General features: G+C 35.3%; 1 protein-coding gene across 2 annotated transcripts; it reads right to left on the bottom strand.

The window, feature by feature from the left end:
* Positions 1-605: 605 nt before the first annotated feature.
* Positions 606-9,585, bottom strand: FRS3 (FAR1-related sequence 3). Of its 2 annotated transcripts, none has more exons than XM_059574082.2 (6): positions 9,476-9,585; positions 6,141-8,485; positions 5,887-5,976; positions 5,471-5,620; positions 2,552-2,668; positions 606-918 (listed from the first exon to the last, which is right to left on the bottom strand). In XM_059574082.2, the coding sequence occupies exons 2-6, from the start codon at positions 8,379-8,381 to the stop codon at positions 874-876; spliced, it is 2,643 nt and encodes an 880-aa protein (XP_059430065.1). In that variant the 5' UTR covers positions 8,382-8,485; positions 9,476-9,585; the 3' UTR covers positions 606-873. The 2 variants fall into 2 exon arrangements, with proteins under 2 accessions (XP_059430065.1, XP_059430066.1); XM_059574083.2 differs by having other exon boundaries at positions 6,141-8,480; positions 9,476-9,584.
* Between the last annotated feature and the right edge of the window lie 5,729 nt (positions 9,586-15,314).

Here is a 15,314-nt window from a genome sequence, read left to right as displayed (position 1 = left end):
ATCCTCTCCATTTCAAATGAAATGAATCATCTCCATTTCAAATGAAATGAAAAGTATCCATTTAGTACAAAATGAGGGGTAATATTATAAATTTTAAGCTGAGTGGGGGTTGTAAATCAATTTTTTTAGGTCAGAAAGCACCTACTTGCAATAGCCAACCCTCTACCCAAACACAAACTTCGCTAGGTAGAGCCACTTTAGCTTGGTAATATAGTGTAAGATTTTTTTTATTATTATTATTATTATTATTATTATTAATTATCTTATGGTTATAATTGTAATATCACATGCATTATATTACCAATTTGGCAAAGCATTTGACTGCAAAAGTAGAATTACATGAGGTTGTTAAATCAAATTCAGCAAAAGCACAAGGTAATTCTTTGATATTTTCCCCAATTGTTAATCCAACCAAGTATGTTCCTTTGATTGACATGCAAGAAATCCACAATCTGGTAAACGAAGGGGCAGCTAGAAACTAAACGGCAGCCTGTTTGTATCGAGAATTCTGAGTAGTTAAATCAGTCCAAATTGAAAGTTTACTGACCAATTCTTGTGGAAGAAAAATGAACCTATCAAAAAGAACGGGGAGACAATCTAGAACAAGCATATTAAGTAGATGGTGTCATCTATCAATGGGGAAAGATACGATAAGGAGCATATCAGACCTAACAAAGACTCTTTGATGCCTTGAATTCACAGGTTTGATACATTACATGTACAAGTATGTTGGACAAGCTTACAGAGAAGGGGAAAAGAGAGGCTATCCAACATATAATTAGAAAATGAAAACATCCCAACGGAAAAGAGACCCTACTTTTTCCATTCATGGGGATCTGGGCGTGAAATTTGAAGTCCACAAATTACCATGCTTTACTTCCTTTGCTTTTTGGATTGAGGCTCTGAGTGGGTCTCGGCCTGCCAAACAAGTCTCATGATTAAAACAACAAAATCAAATTTTCACCATATACTTTAATGTGACACCACCATACACTTCAAATGCTTCAGTCCAGCTACTGCCAATTATTTATTCAAATTCAAGCAAAAGATCCTTCACAGTGCAAGAGCATACAAACATAAAAACAACAGAATCGATTTCAGCAAAAAAAAAAAAAAAAAAAAAGAGAGAGAAAGAAACGAATTTTAGATCTTACAACAAAATTATAAAACGAGAACCTTAGTTAGTCTAATAGAAGACACTCATTTCCTTGTAGCCAAAAGAATAAGTAACACATTAAAACAAAAAATTCCTTCTTAGAATTTTCCAATGAGAGGGCTAAGGATTGAGAAAAAAAAAAAAAAGGGGTTTAATAATAAAAGAAAACTTGCCCCCTGTGAACCAAAATCTTGGCTCCGCCTTTGTCATGCCTCCCATTTTATTTACTTCACTTGGGAGTCCCTATGTACTACATTCATAAAGGGAATGCTGCTTGAAAGACAAGTGCTTTGAGAAAGCCTCACTTATTAAATAAACTGCCAATTTACTATAAGCTATATATAGGCTATGGCAGATTGCGAGATCAAGAGGTTGAAAAGCAACCTTTTTATGGTCCAGAGAAGCTAAACGGGGAGAGACAGTGACGTTAGTTCATGATTTAACGACCAAAGTGGCTAGATAGGATGAAAGATAAATGATGAAGATGGAGAGAGGAGAGAGCAAATGAATGAAGACAATAATTATTATTATTATACTAGAAATCTATCCAGTAAGAATTTTATAGTCACAGTAATAAAAGACAGGTTTAGTAATTGAAAGTCAATGGAAAAAAGTATACTCCACATATAATGGATACTCCCACACCGGGTAGGGTATAGTATCAATGGGATATCATTTCCATATTAACAAAGATGAAAGAAAGAAAGAAGAATCAACTGCTTCCTCTGCCTTATTTGCTGCATTCCTCATCAGACCTTCTTTCTCCCCCTCGTCCTTCTCTTTCTATTTTTTTCTCTATTTCTGTGTAAAAATTTTAACATCAAATCACTTCTTCAGACTTCTTGCTGTGGCTCCTCACAAAAACCTTCTTTTCTCCCCCTCATCCTTCTCTTTCCACCATCTTCATCCTCCTCTTACTTTTGTCTCTTTCTATATTATTTGCCCCCCCCCCCCCCCCCCCACACACACACACACACACCCACCCACTCTTTTCCTGGCAAAAACTTGAGGAGTAAAGAAGATAAGTTTCAAAATGTTAACTTCTGCATTACATGATTGTTTAGCATAATGCACATTTGTACAATATCAAAAAAGTTTCACAATCCAAGAGAAATGTTAATCGAGTGAGGGGAAGGGGTAAGACTAATCCAAACACAGAAAGAATAAGTAATGTGTGGTTTTATCCCATGTGAATAGCTTACCCTAAGATATTTATCTTGGGTTTCCTAATTAAGCTTCATTTTGCACAATGAAAGACTAATCATATATCAGGTTTATTGGTAAATGATGTTTAGTGAAGATATATTTTGCAAGATAAAATTCCAACAGTCGTATTATAGGGAATATAGTGCAATTAAAGAAAGATTCCTAGGTGATTCGGTAAAGAATGCTTACAGGATTTGAAAGCTGCTCGCGTATATAAGCCATTGATCTCAGCATGGCACCTAAAGTATCCCTGGACACCTGAAATTTAACCTCTGACTCTCCTGAAGTTGTCTCAGTATCTTGAAGCTGGAATTGTGGGAAGAAGAGAACATATTCACTAATTGAACAATTTAATAAGTAAACTGCATATGCAAAATATGGCAGCAAAACCATTCCAGATCAATGGATTACCACCCAAACCCAAATCATAACTGAACAGTGTTCCTTTTTTGGGATTTTTGAGTGCGTGAAGGGAAAATTATAGAAGAATGCACTCACACGTTCATTTCAATGAAAATCATATCTTTGGTGAAGAAAAAGAAGAAAAAATCTTTTTTCCTTTTTTTTTTATTGGTAAGTTATACACATACATCTATTTCCTTGTACGTTTTTCCCTTTCTAGTTAGGTGATCCTCCTTGTATACTTCCAGTGTACTCCGGGGCGCCTACGCTTTTAATAAAGTCAACTACTTACTTATCAAAAAAAAAGTTATACACATACATCCAGTAATTCATGAACCCATGACCTCACCCTTCATCCCATTCCAATAAAAAGAGGAAATGACATTTGAGATGGAGCTCGTTTAACTTACATGCTATAAAATCGTTGATACCTAGCTCATGACCTCACCCTTCCTTTCCCACCCCCCACCCCCCAAAAAAAAACAACACACAAAACAAACAAAATAGTAACAATATTAAGGAATGCACCCCAGTTTATCCGTCCCATTGACCCATCTTAGCCATAAGCAAATATAATACAATTACCACATATATGTTGCTTCTGAGGAAGATCAACTCCGAAGCTACTCAAGGAGAAAACATCTTAGACATGAATTTTTTATTTTAAAACCGAAAAGCACTACTCAGATACACAGAAAGTATACAAAAGAAACACCTAACTAGGAATAGATTAAAGAACAAGAAAATTATGAAAACTAAGCTCCTAGGGAGCTACAAACGGCAGCTGTCCAAGTATATAGAGTAATAAATAAAAAGGACTCAAGCTCCGCCAACAACATCTCGCGGTTCTCAAAATTTATGTCATTTCTTTTCCTTCAAAGACATCACAAGAGGCAAGAAGGCACCATTATTCCACACAGCATCACTTCAAGTTCTACCACCAGTACAACAACAAGCAAACAAGTTAGCTACACCACTAGGCATCACCCAAGACAGCCCAACTGGAAAAGGCATTTCTTAAGGCGCAAGCGACCTAACAATGGAGGAGATGATGGTCCACGGACTCCCCATTCCTCTTGCACATACAACACCTATCAATCACAATGAAATGTTGCTTCCTAAGATTGTCCATAGTAAGGATCTTCCTAGGACCAACGACCAGGCAAAAAAGGCCGTCCTCAAGGGAACCTTAGTCCTCCAAATACTCTTCCAAGAAAAAGGAGTGCCAACGTTACATGCAAGGACACTGTAAAAGGAGATAACAACGAACAACCCTTTTCTGGAGGGGAGCAACAAAGCTTGTTTTCACCATCTTGTCTCATTCTTACTAAGTACAACAAATTGAAGAACGAAACAAAGACGTAGATCTCCTAATCATGAGCTGCTCTAACAAATCTTACATTCCACTGAGTTGAGTCACCAAAAAACTCCAAGTGAGCCGCTACTTAAGCATTTTGTACATAGGCAATGCCATATAAATCTTGAAAGGTTTCTTTTGGGGCCTTGTCTCCACACCACATATCATGCTAGAATCTAACATTGGCGTCATCCCCCACCTTCAACTCAAACCTATTATGACTTGAAAATATCCCCCAACCCCTCCTGATATTCTTCCAAATCCCCACCCCACACGAACCAATAGGCTCATTAGAAGACCACCAACTCCACGAGTTGCCAAATTTAGAGTCCACCACGCCTTTCTCTCATACACATAACGCCAAAGCCATTTTTTTCCAAAAGAGCATGGTTGAACTTCAACAAGTTCCGAATGCCCAACCCTCATCGGAGATCAGAGAGTAGACCTTGGACCAGCTAACTAAGTGAAATTTGAACCCTTTCACTAATCCCATCCCATAAGAAATCATGATTAAGCTTCTTTATGCGATTTGCAACACCCACAAGGAGAGGGAAGAGGGACAAGAAATATGTCGGAAAATTGGAGTGTGCGCTCTATATAAGGGTAGTCCTACCATCCTTAAACACGTACATCATTTTCCAACTAGCCAAACGATGTTGTATCTTTTCAGTAACTCCATTCTAAATAGACTTGGCCTTAAGGGAAGCCCCCAATAGACGACCAAGATATTTCAAAGGCAAGGAAGAAACCCTGCAACCGAAAATGCCAACTAACCCATCCACATTCTCAACAATAGCCATAGGTAAACTATCCAATCAACAAGACTTGCTATCTCCTTCATGCTATAAGGCAAACTACATCGACCTCCCTGAGAAATTTTATCACATTTTTTATACATCAATCCAATCAGCAACACTTGCTACCTCCTCCTTTCTATAAGGTATACTACATTGACCTCCCCTCGAAGGAGAGAGAGAGAGAGAGAGATGAAACCCAATTATAAGGTCAAAAACCACTCCTCCCAACTTAAAAGTTCAAACTTCATGATAACCTATCAGGGTCACTTCCCTTGCAGAAATATGTACATATGGTGAGCTTGCCACAAAGATAGAAGTTAAAATAAAACCAAACCAGATCTATGATCTAACATCACAGTCAAACTTGCATGTACTACTCGCATTTGCATAGAGACATGGGGGTGGTGTTTCCATGTGTGGACCTAAGACAAGTATACCACAGCTAAAACAAACTTTTAGTAATAAAGTTTAACATAATGATCCAGCAAAGGGGTTCACAAAACAAATGGGACATATTTATGCGACATAGGCCTAGAATTTGAATTCACATACCTTCAAGTTTATAACAGCAACCTTATTGGCCGGTGTTGATAGCTGTTCGCTGATGTAGGCCATAGACCTCAACATAGGTTCAAGTGATACCCTTGAGAGCTGAAACTTAACCTCTGATTCTGCTGAAGGGGTTCTGCTATAATCTTGCAACTGCAGTGGTTAAGAGTGAAATATATGATATTATAAAGCTCCTGATCAGTTAATTTTAAATTTAAGGAAAATAAGAGAAACTATGCAACTCATGCATCGCTACTGGTCAAAATCAAATACAATTAATTTAATAAATTTTAAAAATGATCCATCTATTTAAGCTGTAATCTCCCAGCAGGCAGTTATCGGATGAAACACTTCCAACTTGCGCAATTAGATGATACAAAAGTTCCCAGTTTTTTTATGCTTTCACTTCATCTACATACCTTCAGATTAATCACAGCTACTCTGTTCCCAGGCACTGAATTCTTATTCTCCATAACCCAAGTCATTGACTTTAGACAAGGAAGAACAACCTATGCAAAAGGGCCAAACAAGGGCCAGATCAGTCTCATGCTATCATGCTCAAAACAGACAGATGTGTAAAACAATGTAACTCACAAGTGAAAAAGAGGGAAAAAAAAACATAAATAATGAATATATGAAACTAACAAAAAAAAAAAATCATTTTCCTTCGTACCATGTTTTCAGGAGGACCATCATCTCGGTGAAGAGAGACAGGAGCCATGCGAGGCAAATTCAAATCAGCAACAGATTGAGCAGGAGCACCAGTATCATTTAGATTAAATCGTCGTGTCACCTCATCTTGTCGTGGCCACAACAGTGGGGTCATATCTGAAGCCGATGCAGAGGTCTTCCTGTCATCATAGCCGACCCCACTAACCTGAGAGCTAGGAGGTGCAACTTTGGCAACATTTTTCTTCACCAAAGCAACCTTCTTCACACCTTCTTTAAGAGCACCCATTGCCACATTATAAGCTTCTACAGCTATAGACCCTCCTTCAGCATACTTTATGGCTTCCCGACATAGATTGTTGTACCGCAATGTCAGAGACTCTTGGCCATGTAATTCACCACCATGTTCATCTAATCCAACTCCACTCTTCGCGTTTCTAGTCCAACGGGACAATATGTAATGGGATGGCAATGTAAGCACATTTGTCACAGTGAAGACAGTCAAAACATGTCTACAAAGAATTCCAGAATACTCAAACATTTGACAACTGCAGCTAGCTTTCATCTCAGGATAGTTTAATGTGACAATATATGCCTTTTGATCATCCTCAAACTTTGCAACCCTGAATGTGCTAATAGCTCCATCACCTTCAATTCTATTTGCTGTATACACAAACGTTTCAACTAGCTCTTCCTGAAATTTCGCAAATATTTTCCTTGTATAAAGATTTGCTGCCTGTTTTTCCATTGGTGATGGTGTCCTCAGTACTGGTGTGGTGCAAATTGTATCAAAATCTGCTTCTATTTCCTTTTCAAATGAGCTCTCTAAAGCTCTTTCATACTGCCTAAAGAACATAGGCAAAGTGGTCTGTTGATTCACATAACCATCAAAAAATGAACCATCAAATCCTTGATTAGGAGATAGAACAGCAAAAAAGGAATCCCGAAAATATACGGGGACCCATTGAGCACGGGCATTATATAATGATTGAAGCCAATCATTTCTCCTGAGATCATATTTATCAAGGACTGAATTCCAAGATAATTCAAACTCCTCAATAGTTTCAGTCAAGTTGATACAGTTATACAGTTCCACCTGAAAATTAGGATGTACGTGACATACATGAGCCAGCTTTTCCTGGCCTTCTCTCAAGACATGCCACTTACTAATACAGTGGCGGGCTTCTGGAAACACCTGAGAGACAGCAGTCTGTATTGCTCTGTCTTGATCAGTGATTATAGAGACAGGAGGACGATCATTCATTGCCGTAAGAAACGTCTTAAAAAGCCAGACAAAAGAGGCCTCTGAATCATCTAAGAGTAATGCACAACCAAACAAAACTGTCTGACCATGATGGTTCACCCCAGTAAATGGAGCGAATGGCACTCTATACTGATTTACTCTGTACATGGTGTCCAGTGTTACTGCATCACCAAAATGACTGTAAGCTGTCCTTGACCTTGCATCTGCCCAAAATACATTAGCCATACGGTTATCATCATCAAGTTGTATTGCATAGAAGAATCCAGGATTCTCAGCCTGCATTTTCTTGAAATATTCCAGCAAATTCTGAGCATCCCTCCCAAGTGTCCTCTTTCGATTAGAAGGCCTAACAACATAATTCATTGCCCCAGTGTTTTTACCAGGGCGATTTGATTCTGCAGGAGGTGTTTTCTTAACTCCGCGATTTGCCTCTCCAGGGACATGGTTTCCATCCATGGAGACATACATAACACCACTCGGAACAATTCCCACCCCTTGGTAAGTTTCAGCCATGGTCTTCGAAGCACCGGCAAAATGTCTACGAGGCCGAAGGTAATGCACTTTACTTGGACTCACCATGGAATGGCTATGCTCCTTTATAAATTTTGTTACAAACCATTTGTCTTGACCTTTTAACTCTATCCTGAGCATTGCATCACAGCTATCAGCATGCCTTCTTTTCAACCCTTCTCTGCCACATACAAAGTCTCTAGTAATGATTGCCCCATCAGATTGAGAGCGATTAGACTGGCCAGCTTTGGAGCTAAAACCCAACCGTCTTGCATACTCATCATAGAAACTCTTAGCAGATTCTTCAGAATCAAATTCCATACCCACATACGGCTCGTCAATCCCATCCTCATCATGAGCTGTGGAATTATCAGCAGCATTTACTTCACCTTCATTCAGCTCAGCATTTCCATCATCTGCTGCACCCCGATGACCCATCCCTTCTTCCACATCAATCACATGAACATCCATACTAAGCTACCGTAACAACACTGAGTTATTGAGTGTCTAATTCACAGAAAAATTCCGTAGATATGCGCCACATACTTTCAGCACCAAAGCAAACACATTCTGCACTAAATATCCAACCATACAAATTGATTCACTATTTAACAATACAAAAAAGACCCAAAAGAAAAATTCACCGAAAAATCCAAAACTAAGATACCAACCTCCATTTGATTGCCAAGAAATTGCACTTTAAAAAAAAAAAAAAAAAAAAAAAAAAAAAAAAAAAAAAAAAGAAAAGATAACTGAAAATCAAGAATCTTTATATGGCATGCCACCCTTAACCTATGAAAGAAGAGTAATGCTAGAAACCACATTTTTCCCCCCACAATGTTGATGTAGCAATCCCAACCAACCCTTGAATTTTTTTTATTTTTTTTATTTTTAACAACGAATGATCTAGTGGTTGGTTGGAACTGCCACATCAACATTGTGGGATAGTTATGAGATAAAAATGTAGTTTTTAACATTAATCATCAAAGAAATGCCATACCCAATTCTTTGGAAGAATCCATATCAATATTTACTCACTAAACTAATCTTTAGACAACAACGCAAGCTGGTTCAGATGAAAATGCTACAAAACTGGAAAACCAAACACAATGGCTCTCAATTTTCATAAACAGCTCTTTTTCTCATATTTGAAGTTTCCAACTGACACAACTCACATATACATATACATATGCAAACATAAACGCCCGCACGCACATAAACACAAAAGCCAAGGACTTCAATTTAGGAAACTAAAAGCCATACCCTTTGAATTGCATATAAAAATTCAAAATAATCAAATTCCGATCACCCAGTACCAATGAAACACTAGCAATCAATATTAGCATGGAACTGAACTCATTTGATTCTACTTTCACAAAACCAACCCTTTCATCAAAAATCATGGGCCACCATAGTTACATACACATACATATTTATGATATAAAGGGGGCAAAGAGGAAGAAGAGAAAGAGAGAGTTGGAGAAACGCTAGGGTTTAAACTATACAGAGGGTTTCAGCGTAGGAAAGGAAACACAGTAAAAGAGATTGTGTCACAGAAATGTTACCTGAAGAGGAAAGTCCGAAACGACCGCGTTTCGTGGTGTGTTTAGGGTTTCTCCACCACCGGGCGATTGCAGAGACGGAGAGAGACGGAGAAAGAGAGAGAGGGAGTGCGTGCCGCATAGGTTTCAGATGACATAAGTAGACGCGCGTAATCTTCACCGTTAAATTTAGATCAGACGGTTGATGTCCCTTCAGAACTAACACATTTCGCTTTATCAGATTACAATGAAGTCCCGTCAGAACTGTGGGCCCCATACATTGTAGTGTATTGGTACCAGACCCTATCTTTTTTTCTTTTTTTTTTTTTTTTTTTTTTCTTTGTTTTTTTTAATGTGAAGATAGGTCTTAAGAATTTCAACAGTTTTTCCAAATTTGTTTCATTCGGTTATATATTTCAGTTATATTTTTTCGGATAATTAAATTTTAAAATTAAGAAGATTATTAAATTAATGAGTTCTATATATATATATATATATATATATATATAAACAGAACTACGTAAGACGACCAAATTCAGTTATCACCTCACACCTAACAAAAGCATGCACACAACTTTAATGCTAACGAAAGAAGCATGCAGCTGCTTTGCATCTTTACATAATTACATTTGAAACCAAATGAGGTTATCAATGCTGATTTTAAAAAGTACGATTTTAATTTTATTATATATTTTTTTATTTGATTTAAAATTATATTTTTAATATGTGAAATCACAATTGTAACGCCCCACAATAGTAAATATTTAAATATTTTTCAATGTGCATGAAGATGCAATTTTATAATTTTGATAATTGAATATTTGTAAGGGTGTCAATACGGTTACGGTTAATGGTTACTGGCAAAAACTGCTAACCTTAACCGCCTTAACGATTATTAGATCACTAACCGTAGCCGCTAACCGCCTAAATTTTGATAATTGAATATTTCTATGGGATTCAATACGGTTACGGTTAACTGGCAAAAATCGCTAACCGTAACCGCCTTAACGATTGTTAGATTTTACTAATCGTAATCGCTAACTGCTATGCGGTTAGCAGTTTGCTACTAACCGCCGATTAGCGGTTAATAAAATAGGTAACCGCCCGCTAACCGCTTTTTCAAAATTGAAGTTTTTTTTTACTTTTTATGGTAATGCTCAAACTCCTAAGTCCGAAATTCCTAATGATCTAATAGTCATACACTCCTACTTAAATTATATGATGATATTATCTCATAAATCACAATTCATATTAATATAATAAAACTATCTTAGATCTAACAATGAGATAATGTGATATATGTTTTATAAGTATAAAGTATCTAATAAATAATAATGCTTAGATTCTATTGTGGTTATAAGTAATACATTGTTTAATTCAATTGTGATTATCATTGTACATAAATAATATGAATCATATGATTAACTTGTAGACTTATGACTTATGAGTTATGTCATATTATATATGTATTATTTGTTATTATATAATCATATGATTTAATGATCAATTCATCATGTGATATAATCATATCAATTATAGTGATAATATATAAATTACTAAAATTATAATGATAATACATTAATACTTTAATTGTGGTTATAAGTAATAAATTGTTTAATCCAATGTCAATTACTTAACTTGATATTATATGAATTACATTATCATTGTACATTAATAATATGATTAACTTAAATAAAGTATTTGAATTATCATTGAGTCATATGATTAAGTATTGATCTTATACATTTATATTATTCAATATGCATAATTGCATATATGTATAATGTATAATTATAATTTATAACATATATGGACTTATAAGTTGATAACATACATTGAAATTAAGTTTCTAGATACTTAATTGTTCACTGTTGTATTAGTATGAACTTACATACTTATGACTTATGAGTATATATGAATAATTTGTTATTATATAATCAAATGATTTAATGATTAATTGATCATGTGATATAATCATATAAATTATAGTAATAATATATAAATACTCAAATTGTGATTTAATTATCTAAAACAAAATTTGATTTAATCATTAATGATCAATTGATTATGTTATATATATAAATATTATTATAATTATAATTATAAAAATATATATAAAAAGCGTTTAGTAGTTATAGCGGTTAAGCGGTTAGCGGGCGGTTAATAACTGTCCGCATTGACACCCCTAAATATTTCATTGGGTAAATATAAATTAAAACCATATTATTAGTTTTGAATCCTAATAATTTCTCTAGAATATTTTGTGTATTGGAAAAATCAATGTCACCATCGATAGATTGATGAAACTAGCATTGATCGATGTCACTGATGTGGTCTTTTTGTGTGCAAAAATATCAATAATAAAAATAACCACTCGCAATAGAACGAATTCTTGTGGGATAGGGCTATATTGAGGGTGTCAAACCTCAAGGACTGCGCAGATGTTGTTATCAAGCTTGTCAAGATCAAATACAACTCAATTCAAAAGACGATTGTTTTGTTTTTGTTTTCTAAAAGTAAAGTAAAAGTAAAGATAAATAGTAATGGGAGAAATAATAGGAGGTTGATTTCACCGCTAACCGCATAATAATGGTCAATCGTAAATTAACAAAGAAAATTCATATTATACATGATATAGGGCTCGTCTCACTTGACTAGTAAAGAAAATACCATAATTAAGAAACAAGTATAATCCATCTTCGGTTGGCATGGACCATCTACCTAACATCTAGATGCGGTACGGTCCGTCTTCCCTAGGTATGGACTATCAAATCACTTAATTAGTTACACGCAATCAAGTGATAAGCATAACTCATATTCGGATCGTACGAATTGTCTACCTAAATTACACTAAGCTATGGTGCAGAGTAATTCGCCTTCCTTAGGCATGGCCTATTAACCCCTCTTGATCATGTGTCAGTTAAAACCGCTGTATAACAATCATTCATATAATTACAAAAAATATGAAGGATTGAGTTCAATCAAGATAAAAAGCTTTATAAGACAATATAAGAATTTCATAATGATTGAATATAAACTTTAAAATCAAATATCTAAGTTATACAAAAATCATGTATATAGAAAATTTATAAATTAAAAATACAATTAAATCATTGTTACTTGGAAAGGACTACATCAACACCCTATTACGAGTTCGGTCACTCATGGTGGTGCTAGAATGGCCTCTTGCCATGTTCATTTTCTTTTCAACTCTTCAAGCCTCCAAGAAGATATTTTCTGTCTAAAACTAGATACCTTAAAAAAAATCATGTTTTAACCCGAATTCAATTAAATTTCTTATATTCTCCCTAAGAACTTGAAAACACGAAAACAACACACAATAAAAAAGATAACAACGCAAGAGCATCTCCAGCAAGAGTGGCTATTTTAGCCACTCAAAATACACATTTTTACATTTTAGCTACTAAAACTCTCTACTTTCTTTAAATATTATTTTCTAATATTTTATTATTATTATTATTATTTTCCACTTCTCTCTCTGTCTAATCACGCATACATGCTCCCCTGAATTTTCTTCTCGCCTAAACACCCCTCCTACAAACCAACCATGTCCCACCTGCCACTTCATCTCTGCCACCCAAAATTTCCTCACCTTCCCACCATCCAAATGGCCTTGTAGTCCTTCAAAGCCCAAACCAAAATAAGCCCCAAAACATATCAAACATGCAAAATTAATGAAAACAAAAAAGTAACCCAGATAAAGAATTAGGTTTCAAAATCCAAACCAAAACAAACTTAAGATTTCCCAAAAAAATCTTTTGCTTGGGACTAGCAAAGGAGCCCAACATCAGGTGCTGAATTTTTTGTTATGCTAGTCGTGCCGGAGCGTTCAGCCCAAGCTTCAGGTTTGGGTGAATGAAACGAGCGACCAGAGGGAGAGAGAGTGAGTGAGAGAGAGAGAAAGAAAGGGGGATAAAGAAAATAATGTTAAAAAACTTTTCTAGTGTGAGCAGTGAATAGGCTATTTAGCCTATTTATTGTTCATGTTAGAAGAAAAAAGTTAGTTTAACCATTCTTCTGGAGATGAAATTTAAATTATAATAGCCAAATCTAGCTATTTTCATGTATTTGACTACTCTCTTGCATCTCCAGCAATGTTAGGTATTTTACATAGTGAAAAAGTATAACTCTTTACTTTAACTATTGCTTTTTCACTACATAGTCCAACAGATTCTCTATTCCATTCTCTACTTGCTTTAAAATATTATTTCCCATTATTTTTTTATTATATTATTGCCAACACTTAATTAAAGGGAAAAACAAACATATATATAGAAATCATTCATAAAAACAAAAATAAACACATATGAGGAAAATTCATCTCACATTCAGGTACTAATTCTTAAATTAGTAACATAGATAAATATATGCAATATAACTAATAATTCTTAAGTTTGGCTATACAATTGCCACAAGTGTTCCACCAGGTCGGATTGCAGCTGAGCGAGAATGATAGATTATTTGGGTGAAGAAACTTTTTTTTATAAGGCAAGGACCAGCTTTAGCTCTTTCTCATTCACAATGGTAATAGTTTGAGAGTGGAGAGAGCTCAAACCCTTCACTCAACAGTAGAAGAAGACAAAGGAGGGAGATAGAGAAAAGGGCAGGAGGGAGGGAAGAACAAAAAGAAGGGAGAGAGGAAAGAGAAAAAAAGATGAGGATAAAGAAATGATTTGTGTGAGAGAGAAGAAATAAATGTTGCTGGCTTGAGAGATGTGTTTCAAAGGAAGAAGAAATGGTTTTAAGTGAAAAGGAGGAGAATACCGTAATGTGAAGCTATTATGCTGGAGCTAAAAAACAGAGAAAAAATTGCTAAATGTAGCTAATATCTCTCTTTTAGCTAAGCTGTTGGAGTTGCTCACATATGCGAGTTAAGTGGCTTGGATGTGCAAAATTCAGTGCTTATCACACCCCCAAACTTACATATTTCTAGTCCCTTAGCAATACAAAACAGGAAATAAAATGAAAAACAACTAACTAAATTATTCTTTTGTAGGATGTACGATTGCATTTAGCGTATGCAACAAGTCTTTTAAACCCGTAGGCATCACTAGAGGACGAGTGAAGTCTCATGAGGGTTTAACATGAATGATATCCATAAACATTGTCAGCATTATGTTCTTAAGAAGAAAGAAGCATCATAGAAAAAATGGTTCTCATTCATTGGCAAGTTTAAAAAGATAAACGTCATCTTCAAAATTTCAAGAAATCACAAGTCAAGTTACTTACAAATGTCATTTTTGAGATATAACAAGTTTCAATTAGTGTAAAGTAAACTAACACATAATCATGAGGCTTCAAAATAATTCCAATATAAATGAATTAGCATCTCAGAATTTATTGATCAGATGAAACAACCAAGGCTACATTTTCTCTCCTTTTTTTTTTTTTTTTTCTTCTTTTTCTTTCTTTTTTTTTCTACAGGCTGTTGTAATGCTTAGCTCCCTTAAGCTTTATAATTGACCCATGTATCGACTGTTAAGGCTATGACTCCGAAACTAAATGGTTTTAGGGCATTAGGTGTAAAGACATCCCTAAGGACTTACTAACTTGAGTAAAAAAGGTTACGAAGCTAAGCTAGCCATGTTATCAATCAAACCAAACTTCTCATTTTTGGACGCGAACACTTGCTGCTTAATGAGGCAAGAAGTTCGATTACTCAGTGAAAAACTCAAACGTGATCACTATATATATATGCCAAGGTTGTTCATCCAATAAGTCACCCAATTGTATTCAAGATATTTAAAACAAACATAATTGGTCTCAAATTTTAGCCTCACAAACATGTGCTAGTGTGCTCATGATAAATTAAATTGAAACAAGTGACTGGTCTTGAAATATA

Source organism: Corylus avellana, chromosome 8 (genome assembly GCF_965113065.1).
Source record: "Corylus avellana chromosome 8, dhCorAvel1.hap1.2, whole genome shotgun sequence".
In the NCBI taxonomy this organism is placed as follows: Eukaryota; Viridiplantae; Streptophyta; class Magnoliopsida; order Fagales; family Betulaceae; genus Corylus; species Corylus avellana.
This window is presented reverse-complemented; position numbering and strand designations above follow the sequence as displayed.